The sequence below is a fragment of the Triturus cristatus genome, chromosome 6, assembly GCF_964204655.1.
Source record: "Triturus cristatus chromosome 6, aTriCri1.1, whole genome shotgun sequence".
Taxonomy (NCBI): Eukaryota; Metazoa; Chordata; class Amphibia; order Caudata; family Salamandridae; genus Triturus; species Triturus cristatus.
The window spans coordinates 1342735798-1342760363 of record NC_140589.1 but is presented as its reverse complement, the minus strand read 5'-3'; the positions used below and the strand labels follow the sequence as shown (position 1 = coordinate 1342760363).

The 24566-nt window shown below is 43.4% G+C and overlaps 1 protein-coding gene across 1 annotated transcript in view; it reads left to right on the top strand.

Annotated features, from left to right (window-relative positions):
* The window catches only part of RYR2 (ryanodine receptor 2), a 3458987-nt gene that overhangs the window by 1995112 nt on the left and 1439309 nt on the right, over positions 1-24566 (top strand). The window contains exons 36-38 of the mRNA XM_085612346.1: positions 2383-2583; positions 20602-20707; positions 21305-21448. Coding sequence (XP_085468472.1) covers positions 2383-2583; positions 20602-20707; positions 21305-21448 — 451 coding nt within the window. The remainder of the gene's footprint in view (positions 1-2382; positions 2584-20601; positions 20708-21304; positions 21449-24566) is intronic.

Here is a 24566-nt window from a genome sequence, read left to right as displayed (position 1 = left end):
AGAGTTTCCAAGACACCTGCATAAAACCTTGGCAGTTTTCTAGTTCGGCAGTCTATGGGTCATTCTCCTTGGTCCTTCCATTTAGAGCCATAGATATAGTGGGGTTTCTATAAGACGGGTGAATAGGGTCAGGGCTCTGCACTTGTTTGAGGGGAAGCTGCATTATCCCCCTTGTTATGCCGTGCTGGACACCCTAGTTTACTTGTGTTCATTTGCATCCTTTAAAGCTATACTAATCAAGTGAGTACATTTCCCCAGTCTCGCCAAGGTCTTCATGGTTGTTTTTGAAAAGCACAGGGCCCATGCTTCGCTGCATGTCTTGGTTCCCTTAGCGATACAAACTGGGCGAAGGAGTCGTCGGCTTTCGTTCCTAAGGGCAGGGCAGCAGCACAGTAGGTGTAACCAGGATTCCCTCATGTAGGAGCACAGTCTGCAGTTTATGAGTTCCCCCTTGCGGGCCCATGCAGGGTTAAAATCGGTGATTCCTAATGTGCGTAATCTCATTTCGAGAATTTTGGTTCGGACATGTGGTGTCAGGGCCTCATTTAGGTAGGGTTGTGCCTTGCCTACCATATAGGAGCTGTTCAGCTGGACTAAGTGGGGGCTAGAGCGAAGAGATTTAAAGTCTAAATCAAATGAGGTTTCGCAGACTTGTCTGTTTATGGCTTTTGTCCAGGCATTTAGTGGGATTTCAGAAAATGGTATTCTCTTTTCCTCGATCTTTAAAGTCTTGAGCGCTTTGCTGAGACTGCTGTGCCATACTGAACTTGGCCCCTCGAAGATGACTCTCAGTTGGTGTCTTGAGAAATTTGTTGGGGCCCTTGTAATCCTTAAGTATAGTTTTATAATCTCCCCTTGGCACATCAAGTCTGGCCTTACCAGGCCTAGCTCCAATCTTAGCCTTGACTTCCTTGCCGACCTTGGGATAGAGAGGACTAATTGATATGCTTTGGCTTGGGTTTCCATGAGAAGGGCGTCCTGTGACCCAGGAAAAGCTTGGTGGCCATAGCTGATGGCTGGCAGCAATTTTGCCTTTAGGGCACTTAATATTGGTCCGGCAGTGGGGCTTATCAGGTGTGAGCTCAGTTGCTTTAACAGGAATATCAGCTTGTTGGCCTCAGAAGACTGCTGTTTCAGGTGGATATTTGCCTTGGCCCATTTCGTAAGCGAAACCCCTAGATAGTTGTACGCAGACACTGTACTGATTTGCAGGTCTCCCATTAGCCACTGCGCTTTCTTTTTCAGGTGCTAGCTCCCAAAATGACGACCTTTGTTTTCCACTGGTTAACTATAAGATTGTCTTTATTGAATTGGTTCAGTGCGTTTAGGGCTCTCTGTAGGCCCACCCTCGTATGGTCCAAAATGGCAGTGTCATCGGCGTATTGTAGCACTGGCAAACTCATGCTGCCTAATCTCGGTGCTACTGGGCTGGCTCCTTTCAAGGCGTTCCCCAAATCTGCCGTATATAGGTTGAAAAGGATGGGAGCCAACACACATTCTTGTTTCAGCCCATTGTTTGTTGTTATTTGGGGGGACACTGTGCTGGTTTCGACCTGCACCCAGGTGCCTTTGTGTAGTGATATAATTGCCTTCAGTAGATTTGGTGGAATGCCCCAGTTTTCTAATTTCCACCATAACCTATTTCGTACAACTTTATTGAAGGCTGAGCTGTAGTCAATAAAGCAGCAAAAGAGTGGTGGATTTTTCTTTTTCACTGCTTCAGTTGCTAGGTGCGTTAGTGCCAGGATGTTATCCATTGTCGATGTCTGTGGTCTGTATCCGGTCTGGTGGCAGGGAATGATACTTTTTCCTTCAGCCCATGTTTCCAGGTCCTTCAATATGAGGCGGGCGTAAGCCTAGGCTTCAAGGTTGAGCAGAGCAATGAGCCTGTAGTTTGATGGCTTTAAACGATCCCCTTTTTTAAATATTGGGACTAGTATGGAGCTCCTCCAAGAATCAGGGGTTTTTGCTGTCATTAAGGAGTGGTTATAAAGAGGGGTGAGGACACTTGCCCAAAAGTCCGGGGCCTTTTTAAAAACCGGTGCGGGTATCCCGTTTGGCCCAGGTGAAGAGGGGTAAAGAGCAATGCTGGGCTGTGGCAACAAAACTATAAAATAAGGAATGTTTGGGCGCTTGATTAGCTACAGTTAATTCAGAGTTTTAGAAGTGTGATTTATATTGTGCCATACAATGTGATAGAACAAATTATAAAAATGTAATGTTATTCAATTTTCTTGTTGCACACGAGCTAATTTGCATTCCCTTGCATTTGGTCTTTTTCGCCCATTGACTGATGATGTGTGTTTCCTTAACTTCTCCCTCTGTGCTTCAATAACTAAAATAAGGTCTTCTTTCTGTAATGTTGATTTTTTATACTGTCAGATGTGCCACCTTCTGCAGTATCTATGTGACTGTCAAATACGACACAGGATAGAGGCCATTGTTGCATTCTCAGATGATTTTGTAGCCAAGCTTCAGGACAACCAGCGCTTCCGGTACAATGAAGTCATGCAAGCCCTCAACATGTCTGCTGCCCTAACCGCTAAGAAAACCAAGGAGTTCCGATCACCTCCTCAGGAACAAGTAAGTCTTTCCCGCCCCTTCTGTAGTTAGCGCTATTCATAACCTGAAAGCATCTCAATGTTTTATTTCAATCTTAAATAGTTTTTTTTTTTTACAATTGAGTAATATGATTCAAAACCAGTCATATAGTTCCAAACTGCTATGATATCCTTGTAATAGCATGTTCTAAATGTTGTCAGTAAAAAATCAGATATCAACTTGTACATCAATTTTTTTGTTTGGTTTCTTGCTGGTTTAAGTATCTTGCTTTATCGCAAAGGTGTGTCAAAAACCATCAGTTTGACTCTCTATTTCACATGTATGCATCTTAATGTCTGGTAAAAGAAATTGATTCAATGCCTACTTTGTTTGCATGGATTTCTAGGCCTTCTAAAATGCAATGAAGTACAAAAGCTTAAATTATTACAGAATTTGTTGAGACATTTTTCGAGTCCAAATGCCTGTTGACTGGTCCATGTGGTACTTGGCCTCCTCCAGAGCCACGTGAACCATCAAACCAATGAGATGTGACAGGGAAGAAAATATGGATGTAGCATCGTATTGGATTTTCAGAAACTGTACTTCTTAATTCCACCAAAGAAAGAGAACATTCCAAAAGTTTGGGCAACACATCAGAGAATGTACTTCCCAACTTCTGTCTGTAGAGTTAAAGTTCAAATTGAATTTTACAAGAGATTGGTTGAAAACAAAATATTGTCAAGAATTGGAACGGTGTTGTGGACATTTACATGAGAGTAAACACATGGACCTTCTAGGTGAAAAGGAATGCACACAAAGTGCTTCATATTTTGCCCACTCTTCCAGTGACATGTCTGATCAGCAATATTACAAACCAAAACAAAGAGAAAAGGAGACAGTGTTGACCTCTGGTGGTCTGGTAGGTGGTTTGGGAGGAGGTAGCTTCACAACAATTTTACTCCAACTGACCTTAAAAACCGGTCAGACATCCAAATGTATAGACGGAATACTATGATGAAGTTACTGTGGGGGAGTATTTTCTTCACCAATAGGTGAGCAAGGAAAAAATTCCTTTTGATTTAGGTACCCTCACACACCCTAGTGGTGTCATGCTTCATCATCGGGTCACCCCGACGCCTAAAAGTCGGGGTGGGCTCAACCACAGTGTTGGGAGCTCTTTGAAGATGTTATAGACAAGGGGGGCTAGAAAATTCTTTTAAAAAACCTCAGACAGATCCCCAGTATCCCTTTATTTGCGGGTCTGTCTGGGATACTAAAATACTTCAAAATAGGGTCTTTGTAGGATAATTATGGTCCTAAGACCCTAGTGCCAACATGTTTCAGTCCTTGAAATGGCCTTAAAGGTCCAGGACTTTCATCAGGGCAAAACAAAAGCCACCCAGGAAAACAGTGCAGGGGATTCCCTAGCCTGTTTATAGATGCAAGGGCAGGGTAGCTGCTCCCTGAGAAAATGACTGATTTATTAATCCGTCATCCTTCGTATTCCATCCGATTTTCGGACGGGCTCCGTTTCTCAGGGGATCGTAGGACTGTATAGGGGTAGCTCTGTAGTCACACTTTCATCAAGAGTCCTGCCCCGTTTGTCCACCTACCTGGTCTCGATCCCCGGAGGTAGCTTCACCAAAGTTATTCACACAAACACAAGACTCAAACATAGGACTGCATTGTAATTTACATGCATTCTAGCATCAGCTATTTATACTCTAACATCTACAACAATAGCTGTATTCTTGCATTATGTTGGTCAAAGGGACTCCTTGACCAAATGTTTTTACAGTTTTTCAGCTAACTGAGTTAACGAAAGTGCGTCCGCTGCCTCCGGTATTACAAAGTTTAATACTGTTTAGAAAAGCTGATGTTGAAATGAAAAATGGTATCTCACAGCATCATACACTATATTAGTAACAAATCACTTTTCTAGAAATTTCTTCCCCAAAATAATGATGGATGCCGAGCCGAAGCTTATGAACAGGCAAGTTTATGTAATATGAAGCAGAAAAAAAAATGGCGATATGTGACTCATGGTAAAACCTTAATCAAGGAGACTAGAAACGGGGAATGAAAAAAGAAAATAAGAAACTGATTGATTCCGACTTTAGAAATTAAGGACGTAAACATGGAGGAGCTCGGCCTGCTAATGCCAACCAGGTTGGCCTGACCCGTCTCTTTGTTGAGGTGCTTAATCTAATTAGCATAGGATTGGCCGCTGTTTGAAATTGCAAAGACGTGGTAAAAAATGGCTGAAATGCGAGCATAGTGACTGGCGGTTGCTGAGAATAGTTCAAACATTTCGCCCATTACGCTTTGTGCTGTATAACAGTATGAATGTAGCAGACCCATCTTGCTTTTAAAGCACGAATTTTCTGCTCTGTTCAGCCCACTACCGCAAACGTCTCTGCTTCCTGTCAATTTGTGGTGCATGTTACGAATGAAAGGCAGCTTTATTGCTGTGCACTCCAGGATACAAGGCATGTGGGGAACGTAAATGCCATAATTCCAAAAGTAATGAATACCCCTAAAAGGATAAGGAAATCTAAAGGCCTCCATATTCCACATTGATTTCAAATAATTCTCCCTGAATCTAATTTCGCTAACTTTACCTCCTTGCCCACGCCTTCACGCAATTGTCATTGTGGGGATGGCATGAGACTGGCTGGGTAGCTGCTCGTGCACGGCCCGTCAGAAGGATGAGCAAACAACAAGGGACAGGATGCCCTGAGTTTAAACAGGAGTGTCCAGATAGTTGATATGATAAATAAATAAAAATGAAGAAAGACTACTTTAGGCACGGGAAGGCAAAGGCCCGCAATAAACGCCTTCTGAGGGCAGAAAACACCAGAGAGCGAGGCAGGAAGCCCACGAAAATGGGTGCAGGCGCTTGGCTGCGTGCTTCAAATCACACAATCAAGGAGAAGGGTGTGCACAGGTCAAGGGGTGAAAAGGCAGGGTACGGAACCCTTGCCACAAACGGATCTCGTCTTTTTTGGTCCACCCATCCACACCAGTTTGTGGACGTTGCAGCTGCAGGTTGTGATCGGTCAGAGGGAGGGTGGAGACAGCACACAAAGATTGACAGGGAAAGCACAATGGCCTAGGAAGAAGAGCTGCTCAAACAGTGTCCTTGGGATGCCTCATGGCAGGGACACTGGAAGTTGGTGTTTGGCCAGCAAGGGTCAGCTGCACATGGTCACAGCACTTTTAGCCCAGGCTAGGCCTGACAGCCGCCCACATAGGCCTCGGCAGCAAGGGAAGCCCTCAAGTCGCTAACGCTAGACACTTGCACAGGGCATGTCGCTCAGGGCTGTGCCAGAAGTGCTGTCAGTAAGTTAATATGTTCCAGCAAATTAGAACTGCTTTGAAAACTATGACAGATGTGATGAATGATTAATGAATCCATGGAGTGCGAATGAATTAAATAGCAATGTTTATGATCCGTGTTTATGTTCTGAAATAAGCTGTGGGCATTATGCACCAACACTGGCTCCCCTTGTGTGTTCACTAAGAAGGGGGAAAGGGAGGATGCATTGGGATGTACGACAGGGGCCTGTTGGCCGCTCACACGTCTGGGAGGGTTTAATAATATTACGATTTCAAGGATTACCTTTAATATATTTACAGGGTATTTTGAGGGGATGTTTGCAACGTTCAAAAAAAAGCAAAGAGGGAAAAAACATGTTTTTTAGAGTAGGAATAGAGATTAAGGTAAAAATGTTGCATTGTTAGTACTAAACGTTAAATGATTTTGAAGAAGCAATGTTAATATGTTAGAAACTAACTGGGCTGATGTCTTTAAACTGTGAGTTTTAACCTCGGTGCATGCACAAAACTAATGGATGCAAACTATAGAAGATTATGTATCTGTGATCCTCTTAGGGGCTTAAAGATCTATTACGTACATTAGGGCATGGATATGTTATGCTTTATATAATCGCCATACGGTTGTCTTTATTTGAAATCGACAGCTGTGCACCAAGTCGCACTCTCAAATGTTGGTGAATTTAAGAAAATGTCATATTTTCTATGCAACTCTTTTTAAAGTGACATTTTGGTGGTTGTATGCCAAGATATCATTAGCAAGAATATGATTCGACAGAAATGTTATGCCCTAAATATTGTTTACAAAAATATTGTTGCAATGTATATTTTCTATTATTACTGGTAATATTTGTGTAAACAATATTTAGGACACAATATTTCGGTCAGATGATATTTTGGTTGTGCTAATCTGGGTCCATACTCTTTTGCTTGTTCGCAAAAACAAGAAAAGGTGTCAGTATTTTTCGGAAAGTTGGGTACTATTTATGCAGGATGTGAGGCCTGCACAAGTAATAGGTTCCCAATTTCCCCTTACTAGGAACCAAGCACCCCATTGTAGTGCTTGACTCTCTCAGGGTAGTGAAAAAGAGCAGTTCAAGGACTACTCGGGGAGGTGGTGTGGGCTAGTAACCACTATTTGCTGGCACACAATAATAACACTCAATAAATGATTTTCCAGTCACTGCGTTTTGTTTAGAAAAGGAGAAATACATTTATTGCACACACACACTATTAAATTCTATGCATTAATTTACATATATATATATATATATATATATATCTATATATATCTCCAAACCATACTCCCTTAGTAAAGAAAGCGGAGCACACACGGGTTTCCAGGTAAGCTGCCCTTTAATATAACCATCGGCATGACGCGTTTCGTTTATCCAAACTTCCTCAGATGCCGCCAGATTCTTAAATGGTTTTCCAGCTCACTTTTTTTTAAAGAGAAATGCCCCTCTACAATTGGTTGAAGCATCTCTGACACAGTCTCCCAGGGAGTGGCCCGAACTCAGCACTCCAAGTTCGTCTAGAGCAGACACCAATGACGTAAGTACTAGCCCCAGTGGGCGGTGTCTGCTCTTTCCCCAGTGCGTGCCTTGATCTTGTTTTGTGGGCGGTGAGCAGCTCTCCTGGTCCCTCACCCCACCGCTGAGAATCCGATGTCTGCCCGTTAGCACCGCTTCAGTTAGCAGTAATCTCGTAGCGAAGTCGCGTTTCATCCGATGACAACAAGGCAAGGTTTCAGGTATGCGGTGGTTTCAGCGTTTCTAAAAAGTTTATATATAGATATATATATATATATATATATATATATATATATATATATATATATATATATACTTCAGACAGACTGAAAATACCTTAGATGACAGTGAAATCAAATTTAACCTCAAAAGAGTCATGAACCCAAAAATCACAATGCTCCCCCATCTATTCCAGAGAACATATGACAGTATAGGGGAATATCACTGTATGTAAAGCACATCATTTTGTGTGTAAATGCAATAATTAATAATAAGCATGGGTAGGTGCTATTATTAACATCAATATCAATCAGTAATCACTGTCAACATTACTATACCAATTAAACATTTTAAAATAAACATACCATGTGTCTGTGAGCTTTTTGCAAACTTTCAGGCCACACAAATTGCAATCATAAAAACAGCCCCGAGGGTGCCACATTCAGGCTACATAAAATACACAACAACACAATAGGAGCCACAGGGGGAAGAAGAAGGGCCAGGCCGCCCCCCCACTCAATGCATTATAAACAACAAGTAGCCTGACCCGCAGTACACCCAATCCTGAAAAAACGACACTTAAAGGGTTTCCACTACTCTCCAATTCCCTAGAGTGTGTTCCCTATCACTGCTCAAAGAGTCGTGGTGTATCAAATTAAAAGTGTCATAAAAACCATCATAACGCGATTCCCACCAAGAAATAGCTAGAAAAAGTGTGAGGAAGGAGAGAGAGCACCTCACGGAAGTAACACCAAGGGGGTTGCTGGCTGATACTCGCCAGCATACCCACTTATCATCCTAGGTTGCTCTTTCTCCGTGTAGAAAAAGAAGAGTGTGTATTCTTTTTTTGAAAGAATCTCAACCCCAGTGAAGTAAAGGGAAATAGTAAAAACTCGAATGTAAGTAAACTATCAGTGCCTAGTGCTTTTATACGTGCCCATTGGACCTCTGTGAGAATATGAAAGTATAATTCTCACCGTTAAAAACTGGTGAAGCTTACTGGCTTGATGTAACTTTATTGAGTGCTGTAAGCTTCTCCAATTAGAAATGGTTTCGATCAAACCATAATCAATTCTATAATGCCAACATGTTTCGTTGCTGAACCATCACGCAACTTCTTCAGGGCTGTGGGGGTTCCAAATATCAACTTCACGTGAGATTCACCTAAAACCTATGATGGTATAATAAAAGACACAAGGAATGCCAGTTGTAAAATCCATCTGCCTACTAAGAGGACATAATGTAATCAAAAAGTTTGTTCTGAGAAGTATACATAAATCCATCTTTACCAATCGGTTGCGAAGTCTCCTCATACCTGCAACCGTCTTCAGACTGGTACACGCGTCCTCTGATCACGTGCCCCTGGTTTGACTGCCCAATGTCTAGTCCCCTACAAATGTATAAAACAAGACATTTTATCTCATATCAGTCCTTTTTATCCTGTTCAATATTGTAACCTTTTTGCAATCAAGATGTTTTTCAAAAACACTCTAACATTCATAAAGCTTAGCCCATCGTAAACGGAGTATACAAACTCCCTACAAGCCCCCTTTCATTGCACGGCTTGTTGCAGTCATATCTGTGCATTACGACCTCAGCATGAAGATTATTTTAAACGCTGGTCTACCAATGACTTCTCCTTTTAGGCATGGCTCGATAAAATCTGCAGGGTTACATTACCACCAAGACCCGTCCGAGTCCGCACATACTTAAGTCACTCCTGACCACCTGCCACAATTTTGACAATACGTTTCAGAAGCCCGCATGTTTAAACATTAAAAAGCGCACCGCATTGTCCCGCATTTACACCTCTTACCCCTGCCGCGTCCCACCGTTAGAGGCCCTGCCCATCCTACATCAAAGCATCCCGTGTGGATGTTCGTCAGTTCCTTCGTAAATGGCGGCCATATTAGAGTGGAGGAAGTGTCTAAGAAAAATCACAGTAAAGTTTTTGATTTGAATGAACTCTCAGCACATATTATGAAAGTGGAAACTTTTAACAAGAACAAATATGTGTTCAATTCACACATTTCAAAGTACATACCACTTCCTTAATTAATAGCATCACGCCAGTCTCAAGATTTATACCTAAGGGGGGCACTGACACTCCCCCTTATTATTCCCAAAAACAATTTCATTATGTGGGAAACATATGTTCTTTGAAACTTTGTTGTTAGCTTTTTATTATTTCTCATGTAACGCCCATGATGTTGCACTTTAGATCGTAGAAAAAGAAAAAAAATGTGGGGCCCTCAAAAAGTATATGGGGTATAGGATCCCATTCAACCACAAGAAATAGAAAAACAAAATTGGGAAAAAAGGGGGTTGAACTAATGCCCAAATGGGAAGCTAAGAATATTCCTGTATATGTCTCTCACATATATCTCTCCCCACAACGTATAGGCAGACCCCTTATCAAGCCAGTTTTGGCATCCTCACCCTGTACAAATGAATTATAGGCATGACTAGAGTACATGCAACCGTGATGTCTATCGATATCTACGGCCCCATAGTACTGCATCATTTAGTAATAAAACATTATGGTGCAGAGAAGGGACCCTCAGGATAACAAGATACTGGTGTCTATAATCATAAAATAGACAAGGCTTCTAATTTTCAGTGTCTGCTAATTCTGTTGCATTCAATAGAATCATTCAATCCGACCTGATCTGCTTGCTCTGAAAAAATAAATTTCGCCTCTTTCCTTGCCAAAATGGATTCAATATTGTGTGTTTCACCCAACACTCTCGCGAGAACAGTCCATCTCAAATCCCTGGGGTCATGTTGTTTCTCATTAAAGTGTTGCACCAGTCGAGTTGTCAACTTTTTGGCCTTAAGAGTGCTCAAATGCTCTTGTATACGCACTTTCACCTTCCGGAAGTTAGACCAATGTAATGCAACCCACAGCTACAGGACAGCCTATAAATGACATTAGCTGTGGTGCAATTACTAAACTTGTTCAAAAACCAAGTTTTGCCGCCTTGCAAAGTTACACTTTTAGTGACCTGAGTGAGGTTACAAACCGAGCACCCCCCACACGGATAGTGACCAGATGGAAGGTTGGTTAACTGTGTTGTTGTGGGAGTGCGGGTGTGGACAAGTTTATCCTTCAGGTTGGGCGCTCTTTTAAATGCAAACTGTGGAGGTGGCATTTTACTAGTGGCCGTGTCAAGGATGGACCAATGTTTCCTCACTATCTGTCTCATTTTTGTCGAAAGTGGATCAAATGTTGTGACTACAGGGAGGCACTCATTTTTCTGCTTTTAACTCCTCTCCAACAAAACATTCCGTGGAGTATTTAAAGCATGCTTACGTGCCTGCTTGATGATTTTGATAGGATATTCCCTTTCTTTCAGCTTGGTCACCAGTTGTTCCAATTGTTCCATAAACTTGCAAGTTGTGGAACAATTGCGACGATATCGCAAAAACTGGCCCACCGGGAGATTATCCCTTAGGGCTCTGGGATAGAACGAGCGATAATGGAGGAGGAAATTCCTGTCTGTGGGCTTTTGATGGACATTAGTAGCCAACCTCTGGTCCATAGCTGTAATGTCTACATCTAGATACACAGCAGATGTATTGCTGACTGACCAAGTAAACCGTAGGTACTCATCAGCCTGATTCAGCCATGTCAGGAATGCCACTAGGTGGTCCTCTGTACCTGTCCAGATACAACCACAAAAACAGCCTTTGAGGGCATTGCACTCCATGAGTCTACATCTTCCTTATACACTTTCAGGCCACATAAAATGCTGCCCTAGAACCAGCCCCTAGAGATTTCACTCCCAGATGCAGAACAAATGTTCCAGCCTTGGTAGTGATTCAAAAAACATATGAGAAAATCCTAGATTCCTTGACTTAGCCAACACAGTGTCAGTTTTCAAATGTAACTCCCACAGCCTCCCAGAAAAATTTCCAGATTTGTTGGTGGTGCCCATGTCCTTTCCGGGGCTACTATAAGGCAATAAAAAGATGCAAATTAGCAATCACAGCAGGGTATTATGGGGCACGCCAGCCTTGAGCAGTGAATAGTTTATTAGTGGGTCTCCCGCTGTGCTGGGGGAAGTGGCGTACCTTTCTCCTTTGTTTTCTTTTTTGCTTGGGGTTCTTGGTCCGACCTGGTCACCACACATGCCAAGACGGTGGCCGCCATATGGGGGAGCCCACCCCTGGCTGGCCCTGCCGGCTCCCTGCCCAGCTACAGCATCCTTGCTGCCATAGCCACCTGCAAATCTTCTCTTCTCCCCATTCCGTAGGGTGTGCTTTCTCTTGGTGGCTGCCACGCTCCCCGCCAGTCACAGTCATGGGGAGAGGGGGACCTGCCCACCACAACTGGGGGAGCGTGACAACCTTCCCCAGGTCCTCTTGTGTCAACCCCCGGGGGGATGGGGTCCCCGAAAGCAATTACAGATGAGGCAAGCTTGCCCACACAAGCCCCCTTCCTGGGGCTAATAAATAAATTACTCCTGAGCTTATCCCCAGGCCCTGTCTCACCCCGGGTGTAATTCCTGACTGGAATGTGAGGCCCCACGTTCTTCCTTTCTCCTCTTCGTGGCGAGCACTACCCACCAGGAGCAGTTCCAGCACTGGCCTAAACAAGTGGTGTGCCTTGTAAGGAGCTGGTTCCACTGGCTACCTGCACCAGCTTTCTTCCTGGTCTTTTGTTTCTAGGAATAGAAGTCCAGGTATTTCCCCCAACTGGTCCTCAGGGGCTTTAAGGATGTCAGCCTCACTGACTCTTGGAGAGACCTACTGGTCCTGGGATTAACTGGGGCAGAGTCCTTGGTCCTTTTGGGTATCAGGGGGTTTTTCTTCACAGTAGTTCATGGATGTCCCAGTCCCAGGGACCATCAACGATAAAGCACAAACAGCACCAACGGCATCAACAGCCCTCTCTACCTTGTGTAAGAGTTTTTAAAAGGGGTTGAAGGTTCTAGAAGCCAGGCATCTCTGACCAATTCTTGGGTGCCACATCACCACTCCATCCCTCTCCCAACTCTCCTGCACAACATGCTTAGACAGTTCAAGATTGTTTAATCCAGGAGTCATTGCCCACACCCATTCTTAGAGTTTCAGCTGCACCCCTTGCTGACATCAAAGCCAGGGCCTTTCCCACCAAAACATAAAAGGGGAGCCCCCTCCTATGTTGGCTCTAGCTGTCTGGGCTTCCTTCTTTGTTAAGTGGGCATGGGCTATCTCCAGCCCTGGTACAGTGTGACAGTTAAATAACAGATGCAGATTTTCATCCCAACTCCTTCCTGTTCAGGAGCTTTGGTTTGATTTGATTTATATATTTGTAAAGAACAAGCAAATACCCAGAGGCACCTTGGCTCTACGTGGCAAGGTAATTGTGCAAATTGCAGATTATATTTTGTCTGACCAGACAGGAAGTTATATCCTAAGGGCAAACGAACATCTGTTGGCTTAAGAGCCAGGTTTTTAAAGCTTTTTGAGAAAAAATGCAAGAATGGAGCTGTTTTCAATCCAAAGGGAGCGAGTTCCAGTTACATGCAGTGCAAATAACAAAACTCCTGCCTCCCCAAAAGGAAAGCTTGTGGGAGGGGACAGCCACTTCATTGGCTGAGCTTGAATGAAGAGTTCTGCTGGACACATACCATCTTAGGATTTCCCTCAGATACGCTGGACCTGAGCCATGAAGAGTCTTGTATGTGTTGCACAGGGCTTCAAAAATAAGCTTCCTCAGAGGCAACCAATGTAGACTATTGATAGGATGTGAGGCAGAATGAAATCTGGGAACCTTCAACAACATTCGAGCAGCCAAGTCACACAGAATCTGTAATTTATGCAGCAAACTTTTGGGAAGATTTTGGTATAATCTATTGCAGTAATCAATTCTAGATAGCACAAGGACTATCACAACTGCTTTCCGTAGGTCAAAAGGTAGGAACTGCTCGATTTTCATAATAACATGGAAGGTGTAATAAAGAAGTAGAGATCACTTTGTTGACTTGCTCCCTATATTTGAGTCTATCGTCTACTAAAACTCCAAAATTTCTCACTTTTTTCTACCGGGGTCGGAAGAGGGCCTTGTTCATCTCGCCACCAAGAAGGAGACAAAAAAGAGGCGTTTTTGCCAAAAATGAATGACTTCAGTTTTTGATGAATTTAATTTAAGACAGTTGTTGTCCAACCATTGGCTCACATCACTCGTACAGTTACACAATCTGTTGCTCATATCAAGACCTTTACTAGAAATAGAAACCAAGATCTGGGTGTCATCAGCGCATGACACTAATGACAGCCAAAAAGATTTCACAAGACAGGACAAAGATGTAACATGTAGGTTAAAAAGGGTTGGACTTCAAAACAAACCATGTGGAACCCTATAAGGTAATGAGAAGAGTTGGGATGTAAAATCATTCAGAGAAACAGACTGAACATGGTCAGTGAGGAAAGAGTGAAGTAATGAAAGTGCAACTCCCTCAATACCTGAATGTTCCAACTGGTCAATCAGAAGGTCATGATTGACTGTGTTGAATGCTACAGATAAGTCAAGTAGAATAAGGGCAGCGTTTCCAATCTTATCTACTGATGTCTTGATTACTTCTGTGGCCACTATTAGTGCTGAATCAGTACTGTGGCCTTTACGGAACCCAAACTGCGTGTCGTCTAGGAAATTATTGTTAGCCAAAAAAGCAGCCAACTCTGAGTTAATAAACTTTTCCACAAGATTGGCTAAAAAAGGCAGCCTCGAAATGGGCCCATAATTGAGGTGAGGGAAATACTGTTTACTACTCCTTTTATCTCGGGTGGCCTTTGTTCCCTTTGCTGGGGAGAAATTTAAATATTTGGCCCAGCATGGTGACATACGTCTGGACTCTGATCCTGAGCTGAGCCAGAGAAATGTGACAATTCTGGACGACCCCTAAGTTGTCCAGATAAAGTCTTGGAACTCACAGATTTGATTTTGGCGAATATGTTCCACTCCATTTTAATATGTTACTGGACTTTGTAGGCCAAAGGGAAGCAAAACCGCACAATAAGGCATTATCCCTCTGTATAATTAAGTGTCACTGCAGACAACACAGTAAACTACACTGACTTTCCCTATTAGTGTACACTAACTTCATAAGGCCTACCCCAGGTCAATATCTAATACTACGGAGTCCTATCTGCACCAGGTTACCTTTGCGTGTGACAGTAGTCCAACACACGCAGCCCTCACAAGTGTCTACACATGCTCACTTGTAACAAGCCAAGTACCCTTGCTGCATTGCAGTGGCCATATCTTAAAAGGTGGACACTGGCACTAAACAGGGCAGTCCGTTTGCCCTGTGATTACTATGGGTGAGACACATGTAGTTAGAATCACCCACAGAAAAACGTCCAAAACCGGGTGATCAAAGAGCACAAAATCTGGGTGTATTAAATGGGAAGAACCCATCTTGCAACAGTACTTAATTTAGAGAATAAATGCCGGGGCTCAAATATTTGGTATCGAGTGTCAGGGATGTTGAAAGGCAAGACTGATTAGTCTTGATTCCTCCTCATCTATCTTTAGCTCACCTCTGTTTTTCTGACTTTCTTGTCCTCCTTTTCTTTTGTGTGTTTTCCACTCTCTTGTTCTGGGTCAGAGTTTGATGTGGAAAAATAAGTGCTCTCACCCAAACAAAAAAGAGTGCAGATGCGCTCCTCGTGCAACGACTGGCTCAAATTAAACACTGAAAGGTGTGAAGAGAAGTGTTACAGTAAACAAATAATTTTCTGATTGCATTTTACCTACACCAACTATGATTCTTTCATCATATGCATAACAGGTTCCTACTGGATTAGTGTCTTTGGCTGATCATTCTCAGAGCCTCCCCTCAGTGACAAAAAGAATGCAATGCCAAAATGGTAGACTCGTTAAAAGAGCATGCTCACCTGTATTCTCAGGAGGCCTAGTGCTCGTTCTTATGAGTGCTATGGGTGAAGAACATGTAATGCTCATAAAGAAATGGTTTGACTGTGAACAGTCACAGGAATCTCTGGATCCAAATTTTACTTAGCGCCCCTTCATGTAATATACGGTTGGAAAGGGGGTTCTCTCTCTCTTTAATAACAGCCTTTCTTTGTCCACATCCAGTGGATTTTACTTGTAAAGTCCTGAGAGAAACGGAGCAAGACTGTTCTGAGCAATCACTGACCTGAAGCCTGTAGGCAAATGGAGTAAGGGACCAAAAGCAGTGAAACCAACTTCTGCATACTTGTGACCACACCAAGGACCACAGCAAACACGGCAGCTGCCATCACAACAGAGACAACTTCAGCAACCACATTCTGTGCTGCCTTGCTAAGAGGAACAGCAACAACAACAGCTTTTAGCCCTGTAGGGTGAACAGCAGGAACAACATCTGTCACAATAGCAGGGACCGCAGCAGAAATCATTTAGGCTAGCACAACTGGGAAAACTGCAGCGACCACAGCTATAGCACGAGCAAAGACCACACCAAACACAAAAGTGACAAGTGGAATGCTTGAATCAATTTCAGCCACTAGTAATTGTCCTTGGCAACATTTAATCTAATTTTCTTTATGTGCTCATTTTACTATAGACAAAGGCAAATCATACATAATTCAGACCAAGTCTTGCTCCAATATTAACAGTCCATCCGATCTGTTAAGTCTTATGATCTCTGTAAGCCAACACAAGCAAACCTAGGCTAGATTGCTTTTTTGCCTTGTTGGGCTTTATTATTGACGTACAGCTTTGGCCAGGTGGCACATTGACAAAGGTATCTAATTCTGGGCATATCGTTTCCAAGTAGGGTATCTCACTCACACAAAAAACAAGCGTTGACAAAACCAATAGGTCTGCCTTAAATGTTGTAACAAATGAAAACAGAGGCATGCAGAAATACACACTAGCTGCTCCTCATCCCTGGGCATATCGGCACCAAGTTTTTTATTCTCCATGTTTGTGGTGCCATGATGCATGTTACACAACCATGAGACAGTGCTAATAGACTATCACATTTTTGTCTGCTTTTGTTTGCCTGAGATGCCAAATTAAAGTCAAATCTGCTAGCCTCTCCAATGCTTGTTCAATGAGGATGTAACCTAAGGTAGCAAGTCTAGAAAATAGTTAAAATATAATTTTTTTAATGAAACCGGATGTTGTTCAGAGAGCTAGTTTAAGAAATTGATTTTGTATTTAGGTAAATAACCCTGGGGTTGTGTGGGGCTATCCCTGCCCCCTTTCCCAAACTTCACAGTGCTTTCCGGCATAAAATACAATCCTTGGTTAGAGGAAAACGGCCTTTACAACGTGGGCTGAGCCACGTGTGCCATTTCCCTGCATCGTAACCATGCTAGTCTTAACCACACATGTGCCTTAAGGACAAATATGTGTGGTTAAGGCAGTACTCGGTCTAGATGCGCAAATTGGGGGGGGGGGGGGCACAGGTAAAGGAAGGATCGGGAGCGGATGTGGTCTCATAAGTGGGGCTGGCACCGGGTTTTTGGGGTGGGGTAGTTTTTAGGGGTGGGGATAGTATTTAGGGCTCAGGGGTGTTGATAATGTTTAAAGGGTCGGGGGACGGGTTTTAGGGCTCAGGGCAAGGGGGATTCAGGGTAGTTTTCTTCAGCGGAAGGGCAGTTTTTAGGGCTCATGGCGGTGGGGCTGGGATTAGGGTAGTTTTTAGGATGGGGGTAAGTTTTTAGGGCTGGGGGCAGGGATAGGTTTTAGGTCTGGGGCAGTTTTAGGGCTCAGAGTAGGGGGGCTGGGTGAGGGAAGTTTTTAGGAAGTGGGAGCGAGGTTCAGGGCTCAGGGTGGGGAAGGGAAAGGGACAGTGTTCAGGGCTGAGGGCAGTTTTAGGGCTCAAAGGCGGGTCTGGATTTGAGGTAGTTTTAAGTATGTGGGGCTGAGTATTAGGGCTCAGGGTGGAGGGGATGGGGTGTAATCTTTACCACACATCCCTTTGCCAAACATGCCTTTACCACAAAATTGTGTGGGAAAGGCATGGGATGTAAGGAATGCGTTATTGAGACTCGTTAGTTGTTTGGGCTGTGTTGTAGAGGCACACGTGGTGTAGCCATGCCTGCCTCTGTCATACAATCTTGGTTAGATGTCCCAGCACCTGCGAATACAATCATACATATCAACAGTAGTGTTAATTCAATATATTCCAGATACACGTTCTTCACATTCTAGCCCTTGAAAAGTTGTTGGAAAGTGGAAGGGAGTTTTCATATTTTGTTGTTATCAGCAAGAGAAAGTGGATTGATGAATTAATGTGGGATGCGGGCAGCTAAAATCTAGTTGTCATTCGAAGTTAGACCTCTGCTTGGCTTTCTCTCATTACTGTGACCATGAAGCAAAAACTATCTGTGATAGATCAATGTAAGTTCGATTTTCCGAGATTGGTGATGATACTACTATTGGCTTGTGAGGGAGGTGGCATTGGACTGAAAAAGCCATGTGACTTAATAAAGATTCCTTCTAAAGTGGGCAGTGAGTAATTTTTGCATGTTCAGATGGCACAAACACTACCAACATTATCTGTAATCCTTAGTTACTTGCTTCTTAAATACAGGCACTGGACCGAGTATTATTTATGGATTAACTTGTTATATGTCATAATGATTGTGTTAGAGACACCTTCTCAGTGATGTTTGAGCACAAATTTTAAATAAAAAAGGACTGTAATGGCGGAGTATATAGTACCGTAGAGCTATTGACCTTAATGGACCATTATGATAAATATGCCATTATCTCAAGTTACTACTACAGGAAAGGTGGACATGTATGTGTTGATTTTTAAACATTGTTGTGAAATACTCTTCAATTAGCTATAAGACAAAGCAAGATAAATGTGAATTGTTTTATTTTTCACAGTCTTGTGTTTCAATGGCGTGATCTTTGTTTGCATAGCATAAATGGTGTTGGCAGGGGAGCTATCATTACACAACGTCAGAAATGTCTTGCGTTTTCTGTGGGGAAAACTCCCATGTTTTCATTGCTGAGCTTGTTTAGTGCATCCAAGTTCCCTAAAAATAACAAAATGTTAGAGGGAACCAGGGACGGAAGAGTGTTGACCTGACCCATGTCTTTGTATACATCAATTTTCACTGCAACAACTGCCTGCATCATTTTACATTCTCAAGCCCTTCTGACTTTCTGTTTGAAAATTCCCTTATAGTTAACATATTTAAAATTTGCTAGGTATGTCATGAGCCAGTGAAACCTTCATCAACCCATACACCTTTCTTTGCGATTGATGCATCTTAAGTATTTTTGCTGACACTATCATTCCTACCTCTACCACATAGACAATGTTTTTCCGGAACATGAACTACAATAATGTAAACCACTTCAAACGTATAGGCTAAAGACAGTTGATTTTTTTGACAATTTTCTTCTCTTTTAGTAAGTTGATTTAGTTCATTATTTGGAGTGTCCACGGGGTTGGCACTTTTTATGTAGGCAGCCTTTGAAATATGCTGTTGAAAACCGCCTGTTGCCTATTGTTTGGTTATCCGAAGAGAAGCCTAGAGACTTTGTAAATATCTCTCTGAACAGTTCAGATTTCTGGTGGACTACTTGTGATTTCCCAGCAATTGTGGGTGGGACCACCCGTTGAGGTGGTAGATTAACTCCGAATGATCTGTTTCTCTTTGTACTGCAGTGGATTGAACTTAGGTATTCTGGTGGCTGCGTTCAGTCTGGCCTTCCAAAAATGTGTGGTTGTAGCCATGATCAAGGAATTAGCTCTTGAGGGCACTTATGTGTTGTTGTATCGAATCTGCATTACTTGATTAAAAATAGTGACATTTTTCCCACCTATAGCTAATTGGTATAGTCTGTGTCAAAATAATTGAGTGGCTGCCGAGTGCATTTAGCTCAGAGTTGTCAGTTGGACCGAATACATTGGCTTCAGTATCAATCCATTTTTTTTCATTCCTCACAATTCAAATTAGTATGCTATCTTGATTGTTCCGAGGTAAATTGGAGGTATGATGTGCAAGCTGACAATACATTTCCTTTTCATTTCTACCATAAGAAGGTTTACTTACTATGTTTACTACTTACTATGTTTAACCCACCTTATCCCTTATTCCTAGTTCCTTTCCTATTGTCAGGAAGTAAATTTACAAATGCAAGCTAGTCTTGAACTTACACACTCTCTGGCCGATTACGATGCGGTCAGATTCCTTTCCGACCGCCTCATTATGAAGGAGTCGGTCTGAAAGGAATCCGAACAGTCGTTCTGATTGGCTTCTAATGGGCTCAGCGAGCATGTCCGCTAGTTGGAATGTGGAATGTGCCCAGTAATCCCAATGGCGGCTCTTTCCGCCCTTGGGATTGCTATGTTGTGTTTTGGCAGCCTTTCTGTTTTGGCCTTTCCGACACAGAAAGGCTGTTGCAACTCTACTTTATGGCCCCCCAGCAGGGCCCCCTTGGGTGCAGTACCTCCAGTTGGAGGCTTGTTGATCCATGTACCTCGTGCTAGGCACCTTGAGGTGCCTGCCACCGGGTGCCGGGATGAACTACACCGCCTATTTTACAATATGAGCATGCATTCAGGCTGGTTTACGGCCAGAATACAAGCTCCCATTGTAAAGTATAGGAATACAACCAAACAGTGTTCAGTCGCATCCTAATTAGTTGGTCGGGACCACCAACCGGGTGTCGGTCGGTCCCATAACTGAGACGATGTTGGACGGAGGACATCGCCCGACATCATAATGAGTCCCTCTGTGTCTGTCAGTTAATCTTGCTGTTGTAAAAATACTTTACATGCAAATCAAATAGACCTCTATACTTTGATTTTACTAATTGTACACAGCAGTTTCTTCACACTGTATAGATATCAACCCTTTCATCCCGAAACAAGAGAAAACTTTTTTTAGTTGAATATGATCTGCCTAAAGAAAGATCCTGTGTCACACAGAAAACCATTGTGTAAGATATTGCAAGTTTCAAATAACTTTCTTGCAAAAGCAAATTAATTGTTTCAACTTTTTATTTAAGATCAACATGCTCCTAAATTTTAAGGATGGCAAGAATGAGTGCCCATGCCCAGATGATATCATGCATAAACTACTTGATTTTCACGAAGATCTGATGACTCACTGTGGTAAGTCTCTTCGTTATTTCTGAATATGACATTGCTTCATCTTAACAAGACACCATGTGTTATTACTCTTCATTAGCAAAATTAGAGGCACTGATTTATTCGGAGAAGCCAATTCAATTTTGGAGTCAGAAATCAATGAGGCTTTTACTGCAGAATCGTAAAGGACACGTTTTAATTCTTAAGTGAATTATGAGTCAGGGGCAAATTATTTTATGACTCACAGGAAAATTAAACAAATGCAAAAAAACACAACCAAAATAAATCAGTAGCATTTTATTCAGTTATGTCACTGTAGTATCTGCAACTCTCGTGATGAGGAATAACATGCTATTAGCGACTTGCTCCTCAATCCAACACACATAAAGCAGAGTTGGTTGCAAATTGCGCATCTGGCAAATATTGCACTCTGGGAGATTGATATTTACTGGGACTGCAGTTTGGACATGGGAATCTGTGGCATTGCAGCCCTCCAGCTGGACAGTTTCAGGACTGTTGCACGCGTCAACATGTCTGTGTATTTTTTCAACCTAATAGTTGTATCAGTTATCCTCCTGCCTTGAAGTGTGTGACGATAAAGTGCTTGTCTTTTCTCTCCAGGAATCGAGCTTGACGAGGATGGTTCTCATGATGGAAGCAGCGACCTAACCATTCGAGGCCGACTGCTGTACCTGGTGGAAAAAGTTGCAAATCTGAATAAAAGACTCACTGAAAAGGCAGTCAAGGATGAGGCCAAGAAGCCTTGTAAGTGCACTAGCATGAAAAATTGTAATTTAAACTACAAGGAGAGGGATATCCTTGTCGATAGCCCATGGTGGACTTAGCCATGTAATCCACCTCCCATTGGATTACATGGCTAAGTCTGAAAATTAGCAGACGTAAAAAAGCAGCATTAACCGTGGTTAGCGCTGCTTTTTTTTGTCTCTAACAGGGTTAGCATGAAGCTTGATAATAGGAGAAATGTCGCTTAGCGACATTTCTCCTATTATTTTGCTCTGGAACGCCCACTCTAATGAGATGCAAAGGGAAGCGTAGTGAAAAAGGGTGCTAACATGCGATTTTGCATGTTAGCACCCTGTTGTTGATATGGCGATATTTTTATCTCCGCTTCTTTGGATTTTATAGCCAAAAAAGCGGATAAAGCCCTTGTTAATATGCCCCCTAGTTGTAATTGTAGTAGTTTGAATTCCTTTGATATCTAACCTTTGTTTTTCATGTCTCTTTTCCTAAGTAAACATAAAGTAATGATATAACTGAACAATAACAAATGAACTGCCAGTGGCCCTATGGCAGAGGTGGTTGGTGAATAAGTGACTGGAGGTATTCAGTCCGAAAAATGTATAATCGCGAAATGTGTTAGATCAGTGATAATATCTTAGTCATCTTCGATATGGTAGCTGTCTTAACAATCCTTAACACAACTGATGTCAACACTTAGATAATGCTATTGTTTACAGGGCCTTATTCACAAAGGTAAACTTACACTTTTGTGTAAGTTTATGATTGTTGCTATTCACAGAGGGATTCACAAGTAGTATCTTTGTCAGTGCGGGGTTTCTGCACATAAAAAGATAGGACAGTGCAAAATATCAATGGATTGGAATGTGGCTGAGTCATTACCAGTGCAAAAACAACAATTGATGGACAGAATGCAGAACAATGTCATACATTCACCCCAGTACAGAGATCTGGGCCTAAATCCATCGTTTTTTTGCTCACCATGCCATTCCAGTTTGAACCCAGCCATATGCAAATCAGTCTTGACCCTGTGCCCCATGGGAACAGTCCAGCCCGAACTGCCAAGCCAGGTCCTCCCTGGACTGGAAACAAGCATTCTAGGACTGGTTTCGGGCTTTCAGCCCTCGTCAGCCAGGATAGCTTGATGCCCTCGTCAGCCAGGATAGCTTGATGACGGCTGATAGCCAGAAACCGGTCCTAGGATGCTTGATTCCGGTCCAGGGAAGACATGGCTTGGCAGTTCGGGCTGGACTGTTCCCATGAGGCACAGGGTCAAGACTGATTTGCATATGGCCATGTCTAAACTGGGGTGGCGTAGTGGGCAAAAGAACGATGGATTTAACCCACATCTCTTGACTGGGGGAGAATGTCTGCATTGTCAGCATTCCGTCCATCATTTGTTTGTTGTAACGCTTTTCGCCCTAAGTGGGATGGGTATTCCCAGACGTGGGACCCGTGCTCACTACGCAACTGGAGTCAAGCTATCCTGGCTGATGACGGCTGATAGCCAGAAACCGGTCCTAGGATGCTTGATTCCGGTCCAGGGAAGACATGGCTTGGCAGTTCGGGCTGGACTGTTCCCATGAGGCACAGGGTCAAGACTGATTTGCATATGGCCATGTCTAAACTGGGGTGGCGTAGTGGGCAAAAGAACGATGGATTTAACCCAGATCTCTTGACTGGGGGAGAATGTCTGCATTGTCAGCATTCCGTCCATCATTTGTTTGTTGTAACGCTTTTCGCCCTAAGTGGGATGGGTATTCCCAGACGTGGGACCCGTGCTCACTACGCCACTAGAGTCAAGCTATCCTGGCTGATGACGGCTGATAGCCAGAAACCGGTCCTAGGATGCTTGATTCCGGTCCAGGGAAGACATGGCTTGGCAGTTCGGGCTGGACTGTTCCCATGAGGCACAGGGTCAAGACTGATTTGCATATGGCCATGTCTAAACTGGGGTGGCGTAGTGGGCAAAAGAACGATGGATTTAACCCAGATCTCTTGACTGGGGGAGAATGTCTCCATTGTCAGCATTCCGTCCATCATTTGTTTGTTGTAACGCTTTTCGCCCTAAGTGGGATGGGTATTCCCAGACGTGGGACCCGTGCTCACTACGCCACTGGAGTCAAGCTATCCTGGCTGATGACGGCTGATAGCCAGAAACCGGTCCTAGGATGCTTGATTCCGGTCCAGGGAAGACATGGCTTGGCAGTTCGGGCTGGACTGTTCCCATGAGGCACAGGGTCAAGACTGATTTGCATATGGCCATGTCTAAACTGGGATGGCGTAGTGGGCAAAAGAACGATGGATTTAACCCAGATCTCTTGACTGGGGGAGAATGTCTGCATTGTCAGCATTCCGTCCATCATTTGTTTGTTGTAACGCTTTTCGCCCTAAGTGGGATGGGTATTCCCAGACGTGGGACCCGTGCTCACTACGCCACTGGAGTCAAGCTATCCTGGCTGATGACGGCTGATAGCCAGAAACCGGTCCTAGGATGCTTGATTCCGGTCCAGGGAAGACATGGCTTGGCAGTTCGGGCTGGACTGTTCCCATGAGGCACAGGGTCAAGACTGATTTGCATATGGCCATGTCTAAACTGGGGTGGCGTAGTGGGCAAAAGAACGATGGATTTAACCCAGATCTCTTGACTGGGGGAGAATGTCTGCATTGTCAGCATTCCGTCCATCATTTGTTTGTTGTAACGCTTTTCGCCCTAAGTGGGATGGGTATTCCCAGACGTGGGACCCGTGCTCACTACGCCACTGGAGTCAAGCTATCCTGGCTGATGACGGCTGATAGCCAGAAACCGGTACTAGGATGCTTGATTCCGGTCCAGGGAAGACATGGCTTGGCAGTTCGGGCTGGACTGTTCCCATGAGGCACAGGGTCAAGACTGATTTGCATTTGGCCATGTCTAAACTGGGGTGGCGTAGTGGGCAAAAGAACGATGGATTTAACCCAGATCTCTTGACTGGGGGAGAATGTCTGCATTGTCAGCATTTCGTCCATCATTTGTTTGTTGTAACGCTGAGTCATTACCAGTGTCTGAGATTAATTCAAACATTCCATCCATCACTTATTGTTGTATTTGTTGGCCTTAGCCCTTTCTGCAGGCTCATCCTCA